The 24,404-nt window shown below is 44.9% G+C and overlaps 1 protein-coding gene across 1 annotated transcript in view; it reads right to left on the bottom strand.

The window, feature by feature from the left end:
- Window positions 1-3,428: 3,428 nt before the first annotated feature.
- RNF145 (ring finger protein 145) overlaps window positions 3,429-24,404 on the bottom strand; it is a 50,288-nt gene continuing 29,312 nt past the window's right edge. Inside the window, exons 10-11 of the mRNA XM_040439849.1 lie at window positions 13,071-13,427; window positions 3,429-5,094 (exon numbers count right to left, since the gene is read on the bottom strand). Coding sequence (XP_040295783.1) covers window positions 4,636-5,094; window positions 13,071-13,427 — 816 coding nt within the window. The 3' untranslated portion in view covers window positions 3,429-4,635. The remainder of the gene's footprint in view (window positions 5,095-13,070; window positions 13,428-24,404) is intronic.

Here is a 24,404-nt window from a genome sequence, read left to right as displayed (position 1 = left end):
ATTCAAGTTCCCCAGTTTTATTAGTCAGGCTTCTGGTATTAGTATACATACATTTAAGAGGTTTATGTATATTTTTTACCCTACACCTTTCCTTCTGAACTGTTCTAGTCCCTCGATCCATTCCTCCCCCAGTCCCATTACCTTGCCCCCGGTCTCTATCTGAACTATTTTGCCTAGTTTAAACACTTCTCCAACCTTTTAGCCATATTCTCCCCCAACACAGCTGCCTCTTCCCCACTGAGGTGCAGGCCATCCCTACGATAGAGCCTGTAGCCAAGAGAGGTTGGCCCAGTTCTCCAGGAACCCAGACCCCTCCTTCCTACACCAGTTATTGAGCCACTTGTTAACCTTCCTAATCTCCCACTGCCTTTCTTGTGTGGCTCATGGTACTGGTAGTATTTCTGGAAAATACTACCTTTGAGGTCCTTGCCCTAAGCTTTTGACCTAAATCCCTAAAATGGACGCTCCACCTACCTCTAACTTTGTCATTGGTTCCGATATGGACCATGACCGCTGGATCTTCTCCAGCCCCTCCCAGTAATCTGTCAACCCAATCTGCGATGTGTCGAACTTGAGCACCAGGACGACAACACACCGTTCAACGATCCCGGTTTTTGTGACAGATCACCCCATCTGTACCCCTAATAATTGAATCTCCAACTACCAGCACCTGTATGGCCTGCCCTGCTCTCCTGGTCCCCCGCTTACTTGATTTGACATTCCCCTGACTGGCAGAGGAAGTGTCTGGCTGCAGCAATGCTCTCCCTGAACAGACATCCCTCTCATCTGCCAACCGTGTAAACTTGTTGGGGTGTGTCAGATCAGTGCTAGCCTCCCTTTGCACCCTTCCTTCTACCCAGCTTTCTAACCGTTACCCAGCTAGCTACCTCACTTTTCTGAGCCTCCTCGCTACCACCCTCCCCCACATCTACCTCATATAGTGCTTGCTCAGTGAGCAGCAAACTCTTTTCCAAATTGTCAACGCTTCTCAGTGTTGAAATTTGCCCGGTTAGATACTCGATGTGCGATTCCAAACGGGCAATTTGCTCACATTTTGAACAAAGATATGCACCCTCAAACGGCTGTTCCATGACTGCATACATTAGACAAGATGTGCACTGGACTGCGCTTTCAATAATGGAACATATACTAAATGGGGATTACACAAGAAAAGAGAAAAATACAATATAATGCAGATAAGAACCTAACTTACTGTAGTCCCCGAATCTCAAGTCACGTAATCTAAAGTCACACACTTAATACAAACACACACTTAAAAATCAAACACGCAAACGCTTACAAACTCACGTTATTTGCCTGCTTGTATAAATGCAGATCTCAAACCAGCCTGCTTTTTTCCCCTCTGGATTCAAAGGACTGAACTGCTCTCAAGACTAGCTTTTTAACTTCGCCTAATTGGATAGCCACACCCTAATTACTCATCTGTGCAACACCCTGCTTGTATAAATGCAGATCTCAAACCAGCCTGCTTTTTTTCCCCCTCTGGATCTAATATTTTCTACTAATGAGGGGGGATTCACCAGACGCCACATTTTCAGTACATTTTGCGCATAGTGCTTTATTTACATGATGTAGAAAGGACCGTTTTGCATAAGGGTCATCTCCTCTACCCGTCCCTGAGAACGCCCCCAATCCACTGCCCCATGTCTCTATGAAACCGAGGAAGCATTTGGATGCCCGGGGATGCCAGCATCCGCCAGACTTACATCTAGAGGAAGGAAGAGCCTAAACGTGCAGCTCTGCAGTCCTTCTCCTGCAACAGCCCTCCTGGAACATGCCAGGGTTGACAAATCTAAAGGAAAGCTATTGCTCTTAGATGGATGGCGGACAGGCCCCCTACAGTTAGTCAATGGAAAGTCCTTATTAACAATATCATCCCCTTTGAGAAGATCATCTACTCCCGTAGAGGATGCCCCCAGAAATACCAAAAGATATGGGGACCTTGGTGTGATTCTCCTCTGACTGCCACAACAGTCCATCTACATTCTATAACCTAGTCATACTGCTTTGTCCATCACACAGTTCCAGAAATTCAGATTAGTGTTCCCTGGAAAGAATATAAAACGAGGTATTATGTTAAAATAAATGTTCATTGACGTATTGTACTATTGATATGTCTTGATTTTTAACAATTTGATGAAGAGAAATTCTTTTTTTTTTATTTCTTTTTCCCTATGTACTGTGATGCGTAATTCACTGTATTTATCTTTGATTGATTTATTGTATTTCTTGCTTGTCATTTTTCAATAAAGAGAGTTTAAAAAAAAGAGAGAGGTGGTTTCACTTGGAATCAATGCGGTCATTTTTTCATTTTCTTAAAATCAGTCATACATGTAAATATATAAAAGTCTGCACATAGTTCAGAAACCTCCTCAGGCTTCCAAAAAATGCACATGCAATAAACAGAAGACATGGAGGAGGGGAGAAGAAGAAGATGCAGCTGCAGTTTCTTACTCAGTAGTTCAGTGACACAGCATAAGGCCTAGTTCACACAATCGTTTTTTTTGCGAGTGAACAGGACGTTTTTTTTTTTTGCGTTCCGTATACGGAACCATTCATTTCAATGGTTCCGCATTAAAAACGGAATGTGTTCCGTAAGCATTCCGTTTCCGTTGAAAGATAGGACATGTTCTATTATTGCCCGCAAATCACGTTCCGTGGCTCCATTCAAGTCAATGGGTCCGCAAAAAAAACGGAACACATACGGAAATGCATCCGTGGTCTTCCGTATCCGTTCCGTTTTTGCGGAACCATCTATTGAAAATGTTATGCCCAGCCCAATTTTTTCTATGTATTTACTGTATACTGTATATGCCATACTGAAAAACAGAACGGAAACAGAAACACAATGGAACTCAAAAACGGAACGGATCCGTGAAAAACAGACCGCAAAAAACTATAAAAGCCATATGTTCGTGTGAACTAGGCCTAAGGCCTCATGCACACGACAGTTCTGGTGCGGCTCGGATGTGGACCCATTCACTTCAATGGGGCCACAAAAGATGCGGACAGCACTCCATGTGTTGTCCGCATCCGTGGCACCGCCCAAAAAAAAAAAAATATATAGCACGTCCTATTCTTGTCTGTTTTGGGACAAGAATAGGCATTTCTACAATGGTCCGCCCGTTCCGTTCCGCAAATTGCGGAAGGAACACGGGTGGCTTCCATTTTTTGCGGACCGCAAAAAACGGAACGGTCGTGTGCATGAGGCCTAAGGGGGAGATGGGAGCAAGATGAGAAGGGAGAGACCTCGGACTGGCCCAGAGCAAAAAGCATGGACCACCCATTAAAGGGGCATGGAGAGAGGAAAAGAAGGGCAAATTAGTCAACTGATTTCATAAAACATCTGGGTGGGTGAATACCGGAAACTCCAATGTACAGACAAGAGACCATACACAATGCCCCAGCACTGTGCCATGTTTAAATATAATTTATTAAGACATTCAGCTATGTCTGTCAGTCTACATCCAAATGTACCACTAAAAAAAAGAGCAAATGAAACACTTCTCTAAAATAAAGTCACATCAGTGAGATTGACAACTCAATCTCTTTACAGCCGATGTATACTAGTATAAATTAATGGTTTCTCTGTTTTTATTTTATATCAAAATTCACATAAAAAAGGGTTTTTTTCAGCATTTTTTTTTCTTCCATCTAAAGCCATAATCAAATGTAAAAATCAACATAACATTTTTGGCCAGGGCAAATGAAGGGAAAAAAAACAAACTTAAAAACAAAAGCAAAAAATATATATCATCTACCGATACCTAACTATGGCATTTGCTGTATTTGATCGTACACTAGAGGTATGTACTCATTTCCAAAAGTGCAAATATCGCCATTAACACTGTTTTTCATAAATAGAAGACTGCAGAAACAGGATTTTGCGCGCCCCTTTCTGTGCAGTGGAGCTCATCCCATAGTCACATGATCACTTGAGCTCCAATTATACTTCATATAAGGGCAATGCAGAACTGCAATGCAATACCAACTTAAAAAAAAAAAAAAAACATTTTCAGGGTCCATCATTTAAAATTCCAGTGACGCCCCCAATTTTAGTTTTTTTTTATAATTTTGCCAGATTGTGTATATTTTGAGTGCGAGCAAGTGAGCATGCAAGCGTGCAGCCTCCCTTTTTTTCACACCAACAGAGTCAATCTTTCCCCATGCTTTTAGGCATTTCTCAAAAAGCAAAAGAATGAGATTTGTTATCGTCTGTGTAAACTCTGATGGCCTGAAATTCTTCCGAGTGGGAAAAGTTATATTCCCAAATTTTTTGAATAATGAAAAAAGAATAAAAATAAAAAAAATGTAATTCCCCCACCATAGAAAGCACCCACCAGCATTAGCAGTACTCTGTCCATTGGCAGTGGCTGGCAGCAGTGAGAAGAGATTATTCTGTTAGCTTTACTGATCTTCTTTTGATATTGAAACATTACAAAAAAAAAAAAAAAATTAAAAAAAAAATTCTGCACATGGGAAAAACTTTGCATACGCTTTGATGAGTGTCAGTGCTAAAGTCCTCACGTCCTCTCTGGGAAATGCAGAATGCTGCATGTGGCAAGGATAGGATTTGGCTTGGAAATGACACGTTCCAGCAGGCAGAAGAGAACATCAGATCCCCCTACAAACCTCACTGGCTTGGGAAAAACACTCCTCTCTTAAGTCCTCGGCCTGCACAGCACCCAAAAGGCTCCCAGGCTCCTCTATACTATCAAGCCCCCCCGTGTCTTTATGGAGACTGTCCTGTATCGGTTCTGGATTTGTCTCTGTAGGTTCTGTGGACTTGGGGTCTCTATTCTGCCCAGACTCTGCACTGCCCTGCTCAGGATGTCTTTCTGCAGGGACCACGTTGCCTTCTACTCCCGTAGAGATGTTTTCGGGTTGTGGATTGGGTACGCTGGCATCAGGTACAGGGTTGACAATAGTTCCAGACTCTGCCCCTCCTTGCTGAGAAAGAGATTTTAACTGGCAGTGACATAAAGGACAAGTTTCCTGTACGTACAACCACTTTTTAAGGCATCCAGCATGGAAAAAATGACTGCAAGGGGTGATGACAGCTGAATTCATGTCCTGCAAAGAGAAAACAAAGTGAGAGGTTCTTTAGGAATAAGATTGCCTTTACATTTTGAAATGGATGAAATTCTTACATTTCACACACAAGCACTTTTAATCCAGAATGAAAAGGTTACACTCCCTAAAAATGGCGTGGCCTGATGCGGCAAGGTGTGAGACGCACATGTAAAGTGCTCCTTCTAGTATCCTGACAAACCTATACACGGTACCTGTAGTTTGCATCCTGGAGCAACAAGAGAGGGGTGAGACCTGTGGGACAATAGTAAGGAGTTCTCTGGAGCAAAGAATAATGCCCAGGAAGGCCACATCGGCATCCAGAACGGAACGGGAGATAAGAGCCACAACATGGCGCCGGTGAGGAAGAAAGGGGAGGACCCTCAAGACCGGCCGAGGCGCGATATAGCTGCGCGGCTCAGCAAATATGCCCGCGCTTCTGATGAGGGAAAGGAGAGGCACAGAGACGAGATGGTGGCGGATTTCTCGTCAGATGAAGGGGAGAGATCTTCAGGAGAAGAAAGCAGAGATGATGGGGCCCGGGCACGTACAACGCCTCGTAAGCAAACACGGGCAGCCAGGAAAGGACATGTTTCCTCTGAGAAGAAACAGACTCTGTAGACGAAACCGTCCCTCTCAATATCGTGGCCAATACGACTGCTCGTGATATTGCTGCTCTATTTGCCAAAACAGACGACCTGGAGAATAGGTCGCGGCGCAACAACATCAGAATTGTGGGTGTCCCTGAAAAAGCGGAAGGAGTAAACACTACTAATTATATTGAGAAGTGGATATCGCAAAAGTTCCAAGACAAGGGCCTGTCGTCTCTTTATGCTGTGGAACGGGCGCACAGGGAGCCCACGAGACCGCTCCACCCAGGGTCACCACCAGGTCCGATTCTAGCTAAAATACTTCATTACAAAGACCAGGACACTATATTGAGACAAGCACAAGATCATCCAGATTTAGTTATTAATGGAGTACAGATTTTATTCTTTCCGGACTATTCCACTGAAGTCCAGAAAAAAAGGGCGCGTTTCCTGGATATCAAAAGGAGATTGCGGCTTCTTCAAATTCCATACTCCATGATGTTCCTGGCGAAATTGTGGGTGGCGGCCATGGGGACCACGCAATTCCTCGACGATCCAGAGGAGGCACTGAAATGGCTAGATCTACACAAGAACCAACTAAAGACAAGGGACGCAGGCACCTGAAGATGAGAAGATCCGTTGGAGGAGTTGCTTTACTATCTTGTTAAGCTCCCCAAGGCCCAGCAGGGGTCATCCTGCATTACTGAACTAGTGAATCCTCAAGGACAGAACAGTACAGGGGAGATTTTGGAGAACTTTTATTCCTCTTTATATACATCTAAGACCTCCTGCGCAGAGTCAGAGATTGTGGAATTTCTGGACAGGATTGATCTACCCAAATTATCAAGGGAAGATAGGGAAATGTTAGACACCCCATTAAGCCTGGAAGAATTAGATACAGCATCGAATGCCATGGCAAATGAAAAGGCCCCAGGTACAGACGGTCTTCCGATTGAGGTATATAAAAAGTTTTGCGGAGTGTTGCTTCCTGGAGTTGAAGGTTTTCCAGCACTCCCTAGAGGTGGGCCCTCTCCCTGAATCAATACAGGAAGCACTCATCGTGGTGATACCTAAGCCGGGGAAGGATCCCAAACTACCGGACTCATATAGGCCTATTTCGCTGCTTGCAGCGGACGTTAAGATACTGGCCAAGACTCTTGCGTTGAGACTATCCAAAGTGATATTGTCCATAATCCACTGAGATCAGACGGGATTTATGCCCCAAAAATCCTTGGCTATCAACATACGTAGAGTCTTCACCAGTCTACAGTTTGGGGCGGACAATGGGGGAAATAGGGCATTCTTATCACTTGACGCCACTAAGGCATTCCATAGTGTGGAATGGGGATGTTTGTGGTGTACACTACGCGCAATGGGCTTTGGTCAGCGTTTTATTAAGTGGGTGCAAACACTGTACTCAGATCCAAGAGCACGCATTAGAGCAAATTGGGTGGTATCTTCATTCTTTAGGCTAGCTAGAGGGACCCGTCAGGGGTGTCCACTGTCCCCCTTATTGTTTGCAATAGCGATTGAACCACTTGCAGCAGCAGTACGTAGGTCCCCGGCGATAAAGGGCTTCCAATAGGGATCAGTCTATAACAAAGTAGCTATGTGACACTCTGCTGTTTTTGGGGGATACGTCCACATCTTTTTTTGGAGACCATGTCGCTGATTGGCCGATTCGGGGAGCTGTCTGGTTTCACTATAAACTGGCAAAGTTAGTACTTATGTTTCTGGATGGTCAGATCTCCTTGACAACTGCTATAGAGAACAATATTCCTTGTGTTAAAACTATTAAATATTTGGGGATAAACAGTTCACCTCGTCTTGAGGACTTTGAGGAGCAGAATCTAACACCAATGCTTGCTACGTTTAGACTCAAGTCCAGGACATGGTGTAAATTATTCCTGTCAGTGGTGTGGAGAGTTAACCTTCTAAAAATGATCATGATGCCTCAACTATTATATGTACTACACAATGCCCCAGTCTGGATATCACTAGATAGGTTCCAGAAAATCCAACTCCATTTTCAGGGAGTTGGTATGGAGAAGAGGTCACTCTAGAATTAAATTTGATATCGTACAGCGTGCAAAAGCAGCGGGTGGTCTGACATTGCCCAATCCCTGGATATATTACTTGGCGGCACAATGTCAGCACTTTAAGAGTTGGACAGATCTGGGTAACATGGACATGACTGGCCAAAAACTGTCATAAAATGAGTGGAAGGGAGCTCCTATGGGTTTTAGAAGGGTCGGGAATACCGCTAGTGGATAAACGTTCTCCTCTTGTTCGGCTGATGAGGAAAGCATTGGAGAAATCCAAACAATTGAGAGGAGTTACTGGAGTCGCAGAGTTTACTCCCTTATGGAACAACCACATGCTTCCTGAATTGCTCCCTTTAAAGGGCTTTCGACATTAGCAGATCAAAGGAGTGACTAGATTGAGCGACCTGCTACACAAGGGGGTGCTTAGAACATTCACCAACCTACAGAAGACCTATAATCTACCAAGGAACAGCTTCTATCAATACTTGCAAATAAGATGTGCATTTAACAAAACGTTTAAAAACAATAGTGATATGATACATAGGGATACCTCCTTACAGTTAATGGTAGGGAGGGGTGATAAAAGGGGACTAATATCCATAATTTATCAAATGCTTTTAGATAAATTTCTGGAGGCACATCCATTATCCCGAATGAGAGGGTGGGAGAAGATGTGGGCGAGATACCGAAAGAACAATGGGATGACATTCTAGAGGCCACACCAAAAGTGTCATTGAGTGAAAGTGGGAAGTGGTCGCAACTATTTATAATACATAGGGTTTACAAAAAGCCAGTGTTTTTACATCGCATTGGCATCAGAACGGATGCAAAATGTTCAAGACGTCAGATGGAACCAGATTTATTACACATGCTATGGCAGTGATCAAGCCTGGATAGTTTCTGGACGGGTGTACTGGAGTTAATTCAAAAAACCTTCTCAAAGGGTTTCTGTCATGAGAAATAACGTTATGTAGCTGACTGACCTCAGCGATGTGCTAATGTTAGCAGTACATAACAGTATGCTTTATAACTCCCTGCCTGCCGCCGTGCTTTTAAAATAAAGACTTTTAAAATATGCTAATGAGTCTCTAGGTGCTATTAGGGCATTACTTCAGCACCTATGAGGCTCGGTCTACGCACCCTTTGGCACGTACAGGTCCCGTTGATTGACTGTCAAGTTCTCCTCATCGTCACGTAAATCCCACGCCTGCACTGTCCCGTTTAGTATTCGGCTCAATGAGTGAAGGACGCACTCCTGCTGCCGGCTTCTTCATTGCGCCTGCACCGAAGAAAGGAAGACGGCAGCAGGTGTGCGTTCTTCACTTACTGCGCCGAATACTAAACAAGACAGCGCAGGCGCGGGATTTACGGGACACTGAGGAGAACTCGAAAGTCAATCAAGGGACCTGGGCGTGCCAAAGGGTGCAAAGACCGAGCCTCTAGGGGCTGAAGCAATGATGCCCCAGTAGCACCTAGAGACTCATTAGCATATTTTAAAAGTCTTTATTTTAAGAGAACGGCGGCAGGCAGGGAGTTATAAAACATACTGTTATGTACTGCTAACATTAGCACATCGCTAATGTCAGTCAGCTACATAACGTTATTTCTCATGACAGAAATTGGAGTGGATGAGACAGATAGGATAGCAGTGGGACGGCTATTATATGTAGCCAGGAAACTTATAGCATTACATTAGATCCAAGCATGTTCCCCAGGATTGGAAGAGTTCCAAAATAAAGGAAACACGATGCTGACATATGAGAAAATGGTTTTCTTGAAGCTGGGTTGTCCTCAAAAATGTGAAAAGCTCTGGAACCAATGGCTGAGCAATATTGGTTAACCCTCAAATGGTCGGTCAATGCTGAAGTGTGGGGAGGGTGTTTAGGTATGTTGGGAGTTGTGCTTTCGGGCACTATTATAAATGGAAACTGTTTCCAATATCTGAAGTAAATTATTCTCTGAGATATATATATATATATATATATATATATATATATATATATATATATATATATAAATAATATCAATCTCTCTCTATATCTCTATACACACCTAGAAGGGTTGCCCAATTTGGGAACATTCTCCTCCCAGCCTGACCGTGAGATGGATTAGGAGGAGACACATGGACTCCTGGAGAAGAAATACATTTATTGGGCCACCACAGGGATGTGGTGGACACCTCGTCCGTTCCATCCATACCACAGTCCAGTTCCAGCTCCTCTTGGCACAGGTGGTAGAGGAAAAACTTGGCATCCCGACACAGTATCTGCTTGGTGCTCAGGAACACTCTTCTCCCGTACTGCCAGCTTTCTCCTTCCAACTAGGGTGCAGGGGGACAGCAGGAGAGGCTGAGGTTCCGGGGTACACTGCAAGAACTGGGGATAGTCAAGCTGTGCGGGGTAACTTGGGCTCCCACAGGCTCTGCTGATTCCCCCTCAGTTCTTTCATTGGTGGTCAGCCTCGTCACTTTGGCAAGGGAAACTTCATGTTCTCTGATAAGAACTGATACTAAGCTGCGCAATAGCGCAATTTAGTGTTCAAAAATAGGTAATTCCGGTATTGAATAGAACTGGGTATCAAAGTATCGAGACTTCGATACCCAATTCAACCCTACTCCACTCTATCTTCTCCTTAGATCCCATTTTGTTTCTGCATATGGCTGTCACACAGCAGGGACATTTCCTCCTCCTCATCCCTGCGTGCAGGGATTTCCACAAGACTGTTTCAGGAACATGCTGAAGACACTATTCTTCAAATTCTACCTGCAAATGTTAAAAGCAGAATAGGGTAATGCATCTGCTCTACAGACTGGTTCCCTTTTTAATACATCCTCTTTCGAGGGCGTCCTCCATGACAGCACCACAGTGCTACACTTCTTTGTAGGAAAAGGAAAACAGATGCCTCCCACAAGTGTTCTTCCTACTCCTACGGAGAAAGTCATTTGCCTTTTTTAGACCCTGCAGTTACCTGTAGTTGGCAGCTGCATGAAAGTTCATGTTTCACTGCGGGGACCCGTGTCTCAAGGTTGGGATAAAAAGAGAGCCGCATCCCTAAGTTAGGTTTTGGGATTCGGTAACCCTGTATACAGCGCCATAGCGTCCTCTAGTACTCCAAAGATGGTGGGGGTTCCGGAATAGCGACACTCCAGGGCATCTGTTGTCTCTTCCAATTCAGACGCTAGGAACTGGAGGAGGCTTTCGGCACGAGGAATGATGGAGTTGAGGAGTTCGCTGATATGCTTCCTGCCTGAGGAACTCTCCAGGAGGATCGAGTTCCCAGCTGAAGAGAAGGAGGAGCTTACTGATAACAGGATTGGGCAGGTAAAACAGATTATAGGACAGCAGACAGGGTTTTAGTCTTGCCTGTAGCTATGGAAGCCCAGTACTCGAAGTACAGAGATTGCTTCCCCAGAGCCTCATGGACTCAAGTAAGTGTGGTCACAATACATGTTCTCTGGCGTCCCTACTGTTACGGTTAAATCTGCTAAAAATTGTTTGGGGTTTTATTTTTTATACCTTTGGCAAAAAGTTCATGCAAAGGCAAAAAAGAAGGGGATAAAATGCGCTACTTGCTCCAAACGTCTGCAGGATGTCTAGAAGAAACCACTCTGTCCTGATTGTATTGTGAAAGTGGTTACGGATAAACAACCCTCATTCCTACCAGACCTGAGGCTTATGATCTGGGAAGAAGTCCAGCCTTCCATGTCTGCTATTGCTCCCCAAGTCAACTCTTCAGAGGGAAGCTATTTTTCTGAAGAAGAATTGGAAAAAGAGGACGAAATTCATCTGCCTACTTCTATAGAAGAGGAAATAAAATATTACTTCTCAGATTATATAAATTCTCTGTTGACAGCAATTAGAAAGATCATGAATCGAAGATTTCAAAGAGGTACCACAAACCAGGTCTATAAAAGAGATGCATGGGTCTCAGGGCAAAGAGGAATGAGTTTCCGGTAAATACCCAGCGAGTTTAAAAATTGTTTACAATTTAATTCTGAAGATACCAAACTCTTGGAGGAAGTGCCTAAGGTTGACGTGCCCGTAGCAAAAGTAATTAAGAAAACAACTATTCTCTTACAAGACATGTGCCAACTGAAAGATCCCATGGATAAAATGCAGATACACTCTTTATTAAAGTTGCTGCAACATCAGTGGCCAGATCAATGTTTTTATGGCTGAACCAACTAGTCATACCCAAGAATGAAGACATCTGGAGAGAGGAGTCTTTATCCCTTTTAAAAATGGCCACAGCATTTATGGCAGATGCCACAGCGGAGTTAGAGAAGGCGGCAGATAAGAAAAAGGGTTTTCCAGAGGAAAAAACATAGACCCCGTTTTTTTCCGTAAGCCCATGTAACAATTGCAGACAAAGGGGGGTAGTAAGAGTAGAGGATTCCTGATTTAAAAAAACAATGATGCCAAAGTAGGGAAGACTGTCTTTTTTCTGCTTGGTCCTGTGGTCCATGGGTACTGCAGATTATAAGAGGAGGCTACAGAATAGAATTTGAGTTGAGTTGACTCCTCCACAAAAAAATTCTGATCCATACCGTATCATTGGAAACAATCTGTACTACTCTGCAAGACGGAACAAAACTTCTACAGTTAGGAGCCATAATTCCAGTTCAAAGGAACGAACTGATCTTACAGAACAATAATAATCCTAAAGCTTCTGAACAGATTGATAAAATATTAAGGATTCAAAATGGAGCTGATCAAATCTACAATGTGTCTCATTCCTCAAGGGGCAGTCATGTGCACGACGGATCTCACGCCTCATCAGAAATTGTGCGCCTGAACAGATTTCTACAGGGTAGAAGATAACAAATGTGGTGGGGCCGCTGACCCCATCCCCCCCTCACCCCCTTTTTGGGAAAGTAGCGAGGCCAGCTGAGAAACGACACTTGCGCAGATATATTTGCGCAAGTGCCGTTGAAAAAGTAGCAATGGATAATGTGGCCCATAGACTTTTCTTCCCTATTGCACTTCAATTAGGAACATTCATGGACAAGATGCCCTTTCTTGAGGGCCAACCCTGACACAGTGTAGCCTTCAATGCTACAGAAGCAAAGACAGAGACTTCCTATTTGCTGGTTCCTTCCACCTTCACCTCCTCCTGGATTTTTTTTTTAGATTCTGTCTCCCACAGTTGAAGTGTACCTACGCTAAAAACGACAGACCTCTCCATTCTTTGTAGGTGGGAAAACTTTCAAAAGTCGCCAGTATATAAAATACTTATTTTCCCCACTGTAATACTTATTTTCCCCACTGACGCATGTGGTCACATGCGTCAGCAAAGTTCCACGAGCTCCCAACAGATTACAGCAGTCTACAATCAGTGTACTAACCTGGTAACATATGGAACAGATGTCATTGTGCTGCTCCAGCTGTTCACAGGTGGCAATGGGTAATGACTTGATCTTATTCACGGCATCCCTGCGTAAAAGAAAACTCTTCCATCCAAGCTGTGCCCGCAGCCAGACATTATAGTATGAGTGAATAAAGATTATCATGGAACCCATTACGGTCCACTCTCCAAACACAGTCTCTGAGACCCCATATGCCACCACACAAAGAGCCACGAGGAACTCCAGCAGGCGATAAGTGCCATTCACGTAGTAAATGACGTCATCCATGTTTTCCACTGGTTCCTTGCGGAACTCCTCAATCATAAACAGAACATAGACGAAGAGAGTGCCCAGTACCTGAGGAGAAAAGATGGAACGTTACAAAAATTCAAGACTTCACCACATTTCAAGCACCTACAAGGCAAGAAAGTTCTAGAAGAAAAAGTCTGAGGCTGAAGTGCCGCATCATGCAGCGGCTGTACATAGTTAATGCAGCTGTAAGGGATAAAGGTCTGGTTTAAAGAGAACCTGTCATGTTGGGCATGGTGTTTGAGCTGCAGGCAGCATGTAGGAGCCGAGTAGATTGATACATGGTTTTCTGATAAAGATTCAGTATAAGGGTCCATTCACACGTCTGCACCCGTTCCACAATTATCCGGAACGGGTGCGGACCCATTCATTCTCTATGGGGCAGGAATGGATGCGGACAGCACACAGTGTGCTGTCCGCATACGCATTTCCAGAGCACGGCCCCAGAAAAAAAAAAAATAGAACATGTCCTATTCTTGTCTGCAATTGCGGACAATAGGCATTTCTATGGGGGTGCCGGCCGGGTGTATTGCGGATCCGCAATACACTACGGACGTGTGAATGGACCCCAAGTTGTAATTTATTCATTTATATCCCTGCTTACTCTGTGCTTTAAAGTCAAGGAGGCGGTCCTATCAGTGATCAACAGCCTTCCCTCTATGACTGTGTATACACATATAGCTGTCAATCACTGATAGGATTGTCTCCTTGACTTCAAAGTCCAGAATGAGCAGGAATTTAAATTAGGGGTGCACCGAAATGAAAATTCTGGTCCGAAACCGAAACCGAAAATTCAGGATGCCCTTGACCGAAAACCGAAACCGAAACTGCCTTTTTGCCCAAATACTTTTAAAATACTTTTTTTTTAATGATTTTATTAATAATTCTTTTTCATGAATGAAATTCATCTGTGGGTGGCGCTGTTATGGAGAGGGGGATCTGTGGGTGGCGCTGTTATGGAGAGGGGGATCTGTGGGTGGCGCTATGGAAAGGGGGATCTGTGGGTGGCGCTATGGAGAGGGGGATCTGTGGGTGGCGCTGTTATGGAGAGGGGGATCTGTGGGTGGCGCTGTTATGGAGAGGGCGATCTGTGGGTGGCGCTGTTATGGAGAGGGCGATCTGTGGGTGGCGCTGTTATGGAGAGGGGGATCTGTGGGTGGCGCTGTTATGGAGAGGGGGATCTGTGGGTGGCGCTGTTATGGAGAGGGGGATCTGTGGGTGGCTCTGTTATGGAGGGGGGGATATGTGCACTGTTATGGGCATAACAGTGCACAGATCCCTTTCCCCATAACAGTGCACAGATCCCTTTCCCCATAACAGTGCACAGATCCCTTTCCCCATAACAGTGCACAGATCCCTTTCCCCATAACAGTGCACAGATCCCCCCTCCCCATAACAGTGCACAGATCCCCCCTCCCCATAACAGTGCACAGATCCCCCCTCCCCATAACAGTGCACAGATCCCCCCTCCCCATAACAGTGCACACATCCCCCCTCCCCATAACAGTGCACAGATCCCCCCTCCCCATAGCAGTGCACAGATCCCCCCTCCCCATAGCAGTGCCATAGACCGATCCCCCTACCCATAACAGCCCCGGCCCTGCTGCTCACAGCATCTTTATTTTACCTTACAATCGTGAGGCTCCAGTAACTAACAACTCTGCAGGCAGAGCGGAGGGCGGCGTAACGTCACTTACGCACGTGACGCACCTGCTCCGCCCACTTTATGAATGAAGGAGGCGGAGCAGGCGCGTCACGTGAGTAAGTGACGTTACGCCGCCCTCCGCTCTGCCTGCAGAGTTGTTAGTTACTGGAGCCTCACGATTGTAAGGTAAAATTAAGATGCAGTGACAAAGTAAACCGCCCGCCCGGCGCCCGCCCGCAAATGGTGGGTGACAAATCCCACACCCCATATTTTCGGCCGATATGTAACAATATCGGCCGAAGTGGATTAGGTGCATTTTCGGCCGATATTTTCGGCTGCCGAAATTTCGGTGCACCCCTAATTTAAATGGATAAATTACAAGTTATACTGTTTAGCGAGCGACAACTTGTGTTAATGCAGGGACTGTACAAACAGGGACACTTTTAGGGAGGCCTTTCCGTGCCAGTGTCTGGGTAATAAATGGGCTACCTACACTGAACCCTGCCTTTATCAAAGAGGGCTGCGTTGGTTTCAGGCACCGTTTACCCTCCTAATGTGTTTACTTGGTCTCCTCAGACCCTCTGCATATTGTTAATTTTCTGATCTCCCCCCCCCCACACACACACACACACACACATTTAACCTGGGGGTGTGGATACAGGAGGGCACACAAGTTTTTTTTAGTCCTGACACACCAAGGGTGCACTGGTCTAGTGTAATGTTCAGGGAACCATTTGGTGTAACCCGTCCGTGTTTGTGGGGGGTATTTGCCTTGAAGTGGGAGCTGTAGTTCACATAGTTATTTATTATTTGTATTTAGCGTCTTGCCCAGGCAATAAACTTCGATTTAGCAGGACAAATTGTATTTTTTTTTTTTTTATGAGGCCACTGTATTGGATAGAGATGGGACGGGGGATTCATCGAATCCACGAATCCCGCTAATCTTGCTGGATTCGTGGACTCGAATCCCGACGTAATTTACCGGATACGAATCCGACGAATCCCGGTGGTGCCCAGACTGGTGGTGGCGGCGGCAGGGCACTCTAAAAGCTGAGCGCTTCGCTGCTGCGACAGGGGAGGGAGAGGCGTTTCCTTTCCCTGTTCCTCTGATAGGCTGCCGGCACAAGGCCCGCAGCCTATCAGAGGCCGGTGCAGGCGGCGCGATGACGTCATTGCGCCGCCTGAGCCGTACAGCGCGGGACACAGGCCAGAAAAGGCCTGCATCGCAGCGGAGCTAAGTAAAAGTGTTTTTTTTTTATTTTTTTTTATCCGTTACTGGAACATTGGCGAAGGGGAGATGGCACTGATACTAGTGGCACATTATGAGGGGAGATGGCACTGATACTAGTGGCACATTATGAGGGGAGATGGCACTGATACTAGTGGCACATTATGAGGGGAGATGGCACTGATACTAGTGGCACATTATGAGGGGAGATGGCACTGATACTAGTGGCACATTATGAGGGGAGATGGCACTGATACTAGTGGCACATTATGAGGGGAGATGGCACTGATACTAGTGGCACATTATGAGGGGAGATGGCACTGATACTAGTGGCACATTATGAGGGGAGATGGCACTGATACTAGTGGCACATTATGAGGGGAGATGGCACTATGATACTACTGGCACATTATGAGGGGAGATGGCACTATGATACTACTGGCACATTATGAGGGGAGATGGCACTATGATACTAGTGGCACATTATGAGGGGAGATGGCACTGATACTAGTGGCACATTATGAGGGGAGATGGCACCACACATGGAGTACTGTGTACAGTTCTGGGCTCCTGTAAACAAGGCAGACATAGCAGAGCTAGAGAGGGTTCAGAGGAGGGCAACTAAAGTAATAACTGGAATGGGGCAACTACAGTACCCTGAAAGATTATCAAAATTAGGGTTATTCACTTTAGAAAAAAGACGACTGAGGGGAGATCTAATTAATATGTATAAATATATCAGGGGTCAGTACAGAGATCTATCCCATCATCTATTTATCCCCAGGACTGTGACTGTGACGAGGGGACATCCTCTGCGTCTGGAGGAAAGAAGGTTTGTACACAAACATAGAAGAGGATTCTTTACGGTAAGAGCAGTGAGACTATGGAACTCTCTGCCTGAGGAGGTGGTGATGGTGAGTACAATAAAGGAATTCAAGAGGGGCCTGGATGTGTTTCTGGAGTGTAATAATATTACAGGCTATAGCTACTAGAGAGGGGTCGTTGATCCAGGGAGTTATTCTGATTGGAGTCGGGAAGAAATTTTTTATTCCCCTAAAGTAGAGAAAATTGGCTTCTACCTCACAGGGTTTTTTGCCTTCCTCTGGATCAACTTGCAGGATAACAGGCCGAACTGGATGGACAAATGTCTTTTTTCGGCCTTATGTACTATGTTACTATGTTACTATGATACTAGTGGCACATTATGAGGGGAGATGGCACTGATACTAGTGGCACATTATGAGGGGAGATGGCACTGATACTAGTGGCACATTATGAGGGGAGATGGCACTGATACTAGTGGCACATTATGAGGGGAGATGGCACTGATACTAGTGGCACATTATGAGGGGAGATGGCACTGATACTAGTGGCACATTATGAGGGGAGATGGCACTGATACTAGTGGCACATTATGAGGGGAGATGGCACTGATACTAGTGGCACATTATGAGGGGAGATGGCACTGATACTAGTGGCACATTATGAGGGGAGATGGCACTGATACTAGTGGCACATTATGAGGGGAGATGGCACTGATACTAGTGGCACATTATGAGGGGAGATGGCACTGATACTAGTGGCACATTATGAGGGGAGATGGCACTGATACTACTGGCACATTATGAGGGGAGATGGCACTGATACTACTGGCACATTATGAGGGGAGATGGCACTGATACTACTGGCACATTATGAGGGGAGATGGCACTGATACTACTGGCACATTATGAGGGGAGCTGGCACTGATACTACTGGCACATTATGAGGGGAGCTGGCACTATGATACTACTGGCACATTATGAGGGGAGATGGCACTGATACTACTGGCACATTATGAGGGGAGATGGCACTGATACTACTGGCACATTATGAGGGGAGATGGCACTGATACTACTGGCACATTATGAGGGGAGATGGCACTGATACTACTGGCACATTATGAGGGGAGATGGCACTGATACTACCGGCACATTATGAGGGGAGATGGCACTGATACTACCGGCACATTATGAGGGGAGCTGGCACTATGATACCGGCACATTATGAGGGGAGCTGGCACTATGATACTGGCACATTATGAGGGGAGATGGCACTATGATACTGGCACATTATGAGGGGAGATGGCACTATGATACTGGCACATTATGGGGGGAGATGGCACTATAATACTGGCACATTATGGGGGGGAGATGGCACTATAATACTGGCACATTGGGGGGGGGGGGGGGAGATGGCACTATGATACCGGCACATGGTGTGGAGGAGAGAGGCACTCCGCACTTGATAGTGGCACATGGGGGGAGGAGAGAGGCATTTGATACTGGCACATGATTAGGGGGGCATCTATGGGGGACACTTACTGGCACATTATTGGGTGGCACTGTGGGGCCACTTCTTATTGGCACATTATTGGGGGGCATCTACTGAGGCCACAAAGAAGGGGTATTTTATATGGGGGGCTCTGTGTGGTACTAGTATTATCAGGGGTATTATCTGTTTCTGCAGTATAGTATTGGGGAGCAGAGCGGCACAGTATTGGGGGTGGTAGGATGATTTGTCCAGAAGAAGGGAGGATGATGGAAAAGTAGTAAACTAAGATTTTTTTTTGTCAAACTGCAGAGACGAAAAATGGCTGAAAAATGGTGGTCTGGTCTGAAGGTCTGAAAGGAGAAGATGAGGAAAGAGAACATCTACATCAAAGAGACGTCACTGGATGTAAGAGGTATGTGGCGCTGTATTACCCTGTATGTTCTGTAGTGATAGGAGCAGGGGCGTAACGATCGCGGTCATATAGGGTGCGACCGTGACTGGGAGGTTCAGACAAACTGACGCGGTCTGACTTTGTTTCTTACACCGTTCACACAATTATGTACAGGATTCGTAGGATTTGAGATTCGAAAGATTCGAGAACCTTTTCGGATTCGGATTTGAAAAAAATTGGAATTCGTCCCACCTCTAGTATTGGAAAACAGGGGAAAATATTATAGGGAGAAATTGAGAAAAATAAAAATACAAAAAATAAAAGTTGGGTTTCATCATTGACAAAAATTCCCTTAACACAAAAGAGGTTAAATAAATTGGCACCTCTTTGGACTGTCTAGTGAAAGTTTATACCACCTATCTACTAGCTTAACAAACATCAAAAAATGTGCCAATTTGTTGCTCACGTAGTTGCATTTAATTAGTTCCCAACTGCCCATACACTATAAACATCCAGCTGGTCGGGACATCTCTCTGCACTGCAGTTTTAAATGTCCATTCAGAGATCACAGCTGCATGCTAATATGGCAGCTGCTGGAGCGGGGAACCCGCTGTCAGTGACGGCTGGGCTTCCCATGGACAAGGCAGGGATGTTTTTTCACCATCCCTAGCTTCCCTATTGCTCTGTACATGGCACTCAATGAGCAGTGTGTATAAAGATCGGGAAATGCCAAGCCGCTTCCTGGATCTAGTCCCAGCAGTCACATGGAGTCTTCAAGAGCTGCTTGGTCTTAACAGACCCAGATCAGCTTTGCAGTGAGGATGTACAGCACTGTGCAACCTCTCTGGGGGCTGGCTGTATTGCTCCTGTAACTGCTACGGGAGAAATCAGCAATATAAAAAAAATAAGCAAATGTAAAATGTACCCCAAAAAGGTCTTGTATGACCTTTTGGGGAGACTCAAAGAGTAAACTAATAAAAATAAAAAAATTAAAAAAAAAGGCCCCATGATCTCCAGCCATGTACATCACATGCCCTAAATGTGCTCCAGAGACTTCAGGGTCAGGAGTGAGTACTTCTACACTGTCTGACGCAGTTAGTCAAAGTGGTGGGGGACAGACACCAAGGCAAGTGAACAGTCTCTGGTGCAATGGCACTGCCCTTGTATTTGAATTGGGAGCACGGATAAGGATGGGAGAAAGACCAATGCTGACAGGCGCACATATGAACATGCACATGGTTTTAGTTACGGACACCTTGTGACAGATTGTCTTTAAAAAAATATCATTTTTGAATAATTTGAGGGGTGTAGTTTTTAAAATGTGGCCATTTATGGTGGTTTATATTATGCAAGTCCCTCAAAATTACTTCAGAACTGGTCCTTAAAGGGTTTTTCTGAGACTTTACTACTGATAACCCATCCTCTGTATAGGTCATCAGTATCTGATCAGTGGGGGTCCAACAGACAGGACTCCCATCGATCAGCTGTTTTAGAAGGCAACAGGGCTCATAATAGTACTATGTCCTTGCAGCTTTCCCTAGACCCCATGACGTCACGTTTATTGGTCACATGGCCTAGGGGCAGCTCAGCCCCACTGAAATGAATTGGGCTAAGCTGCAATACCAAGCACAGCAGCGTTTCAAATGTGCTTGGTGAGCAGAGAGAAGGTCGCAGTGCTCACAGGAGCGCCAGTGACTTCGCAATCAGCCGATTGGCGGGGGTCCCGGGTGTCGGACCACCACCAATCAGATACGGATTATCTAGCCAGAGGATTGGTCATCAGTAGAAAAGTCTTAGAAAACCCCTTTTAAACTCAGGAAATCTAATAAGACCAATCATTCACATGCTAGTCATAATAGATATGCTGGGTTAATAGGTGCCAATTTTACAAAGGCATAATAATGGTACATTTGTCAGGCCATGTTGGCCACACCCACAGCTGCACAAAAACGTGAGACTTGGAACCATCTTTCCGGCACAGGCAGCTTGATAAATTCCCTCCATGTTTACTCTAAAACAAGAGGCTTCAGAATAAAGTCCTCCTAAGACTCCGTGCCTCTATTTTCTGATGTTGGCACACAAGCTCAGTTCCGTCCTTCAACTGCCACCAGGTGCACAAGAAAGGACACAACCCCCAAGAGTGCACATCAGCTGAGCTGCCAGCCTGAAATGGATCTAGCAGAGCAATTGGAGCAATGAATGGAGAGCTCTGGATCCATGTGGGTTACAGGGCTGGTTATTTTGTTAGAAAGAGGTTGCCATGTACTATATGATGTCCGATTTTCATTTTTTACATTAATCATGGGATAACCCCTTTAAATAGACTCCATCCCTAACAACCAAATTATTAGACCTGAATCAGCAGATCAGCTCTAAGGGCCCATTCACACGGCCGTATGAACGGGTCCGCAAAAGATGCGGATAGAAAACTGTGTGCTGTCCGCATCCGTAGTTCCGTTTTGCATCAACGTCAAAAAAGATAGAGCATGTTCCATTCTTGTGCGCAATTGCGGACAAGAATGGTAATTTTCTATGATGGTGCCATCCATATGCGGTCCGCAAATTGCGGAACACACACGGGCCGGTATCAGTGTTTTGCGGAACCGCAAAACACTATGGTCATGTGATTGCGCCCTAAGCTGGATAGGCCACAAATTGCAGCGGTAAAGGAGGAAACAAAGACTGGCACCAGTCTAACTATGCTTCTCTGCACCCTAGCTCATTTGGTCACACGCTGTTCATGCACACTGCTAATGAGACGGCTAGAGCTAGTGACTGGATGAGCAGTCATGTGAACGATGAACACGACGTCACCACTTCCAGTTTGGTGGGGACCAGTCCCACAGAGCTGGAACGAACGGACCTTTAGCAGGCGAGTTAAAGCTTTTTACAAGCCCGTTTGCTTCAAGAAGAATTTTACAAATGGTCGGACAATCCCTTTAACCCCTTAGGGACCAGGCTCATTTTCACCTTAAGGACCAGGCCATTTTTTGCAAATCTGACCAGTGTCACTTTATGTGTGAATAACTTTAAAACGCTTTGACTTATCCAGGCCATTCTGAGACTGTTTTTTCATCACATATTGTATTTCATGACACTGGTAAAATGGAGTAAAAAAAAAAAAAAAAAAAAAAAAACCCAAAAAAAAACCACAACACTAAAATTTACCAAACATTTGGAAAAATTAGCAAATTTTCAAGTTTCAATTTCTCTACTTCTATAATACATAATAATACCTACAAAAATAGTTATTAATTTACATTCCCCATATGTCTACTTCATGTTTGGGTCATTTTGGGAATTACATTTTATTTTTTGGGGATGCTACAAGGCTTAGAAGTTTAGAAGCAAATTTTCAAAAACCCACTTTTTAACCCCTTCACGACCGCAATCTGTATATATACGTGATAGCTGCACATGCCCCGTGCAGCTACCACGTGTATAGACGTCATGGCAGCTCTTTAATCCAAGCGCTGCAAAGCGCTTGGATTAAAGCTTCTGCCCCTGCCCTGCTGCTGTCACGGACAGCATACAGTCTAGTAATGCCAGCAAGGGGCCAATCAGAGTGGCCCCTTGCCGGCAATCGATCCGATTGGTTAGTCTGTGCAGACTAACCAATCGGATCGCGGCAGTGTTAAAATGCCGGTTTCAGGCTCTGATCTGCGCTCTGCAGATCAGAGCCTGAAAGCAGATAGTGTTCCTCATGCCCCCCGATCTGTGCCCCTCCAAGCCCTTAGTGCCCCCCCATCTGTGCCCCTCTCCTGCGCTGATGGCATGAGGTCCGCCCCCTGCATTAATTTTCTAGCCTTCCCTCCTGCCCCAGCCTTCCTCGATATTGTGGGCAGCCTCCCGAACCCCCCCTTTCCAGCGCTGCCCCCCCCCCCGATTCCCTGCTGTGTGCGATGGCGGCGGCTCCATTACTGAGCCGCCGCCATCAGCAGAGAGTGTCAGCTCTATGCTGACACTCTCCTGTAACCTCTATAGATGCCGCGGTTGCGGCATCCATGGGGTTAACAGAGGGAGGGAGCTCCCTCTCTCCACCATCGGGGCTGCAGCGCTGTGATTGCAGCACCCGATGGTTGCCATGGCAAAGGCGTCCAGTGCTGCCACCTACGGGCAATCTGGAAGTACTATACTTTGGAATGCAAGAGCATTGCAAAGTATAGTACAACTATCAGCCCCACTGGATCTTCAAGATCTTCAAGATCCAAGAGGGAACTGATAAAAAAAAGTGAAAATAATAAAAGTAAAAATAAATAAATAAAAATGTAAATAAAATAAAAAAATTGGCTTTTCCTATAAAAAAAATCAAAAAATCAAATAAAATACACATATTAGGTGTCACCGCGTCCGTAACGACCATCTCTATAAATATATCACATGATAGACCCCGTTCGATAAACACCATAAAAATAAAATAAAAAAAACAGTGCCCAAAAAGCTATTTTTGTCACCTTACATCACAAAAAGTGCAACAGCAAGCGATCAAAAAGGCTTATGACCCCCAAAATAGTACCAATCAAACCGTCACCTCGTCCCGCAAAAAATGATACCCTATTTAAGACAATCGCCCAAAAAATAAAAAAGCTATGGCTCTCAGACTATAGAGACACTAAAACATCATTTTTTGGGTTTCAAAAATGCTATTATTGTGTAAAACTTAAATAAATAAGAAAAAGTATACATATTAGGTATTGCCACGTCCGTAACGATCTACTCTATAAAACTATCACATGACCTAACTCCTCAGATGAACGCTGTAAAAATAAATAAATGAAAATTGTTCCAAAACAGCCAATTTTTGGGTCACCTTGCCCCATAAAGTGTAATAATGAATGATCAAAAAATCATATGTACCCAAAAATGGTACCAATAAAAACCTCAACACTTTCTGCAAAAAACGAGCCCCTGCACAAGACGATCGGCAGAAAAATAAAAAACATATGGCGTTCAGAAAACCAATCCAGCAAAATCTACCTTCCAAAAACCGTATGGCATTCCTTTCCTTCTGCGCCCTGCCGTGTGCCCGTACAGAAGTTTACGACCACATGTGGGGTGTTTCTGTAAACCGCGGAATCTGGGTAATAAATATTGAGTTTTGTTTGGCTGTTAACTCTCAATGTGTTAAAGAAAAAAAAATTATAAAATGGAAAATCTGCCAAAAAAGTGAAATTTTTAAATTTCATCTCCATTTTCCTTTAATTCTTGTGGAACGCCTAAAGGGTTAACAAAGTTTTTAAAATCAGTTTTGAGTAACTTGAGGGGTGTAGTTTCTACAATGGGGTCATTTATGGGGATATCCACTATGTAAGCCCCACAAAGTGACTTCAGACCTGAACTGGTCCTTAAAAAGTGGGTTTTGGAAATTTTCTTAAAAATTGTAAGAATGGCTTCTAAACTTCTAAGCCTTGTAACGTCCTAAAAAAATAAAATGACAATTCCAAAATG

The sequence above is a fragment of the Bufo bufo genome, chromosome 1 (genome assembly GCF_905171765.1).
Source record: "Bufo bufo chromosome 1, aBufBuf1.1, whole genome shotgun sequence".
NCBI classification, from domain to species: Eukaryota; Metazoa; Chordata; class Amphibia; order Anura; family Bufonidae; genus Bufo; species Bufo bufo.
This window is presented reverse-complemented; position numbering and strand designations above follow the sequence as displayed.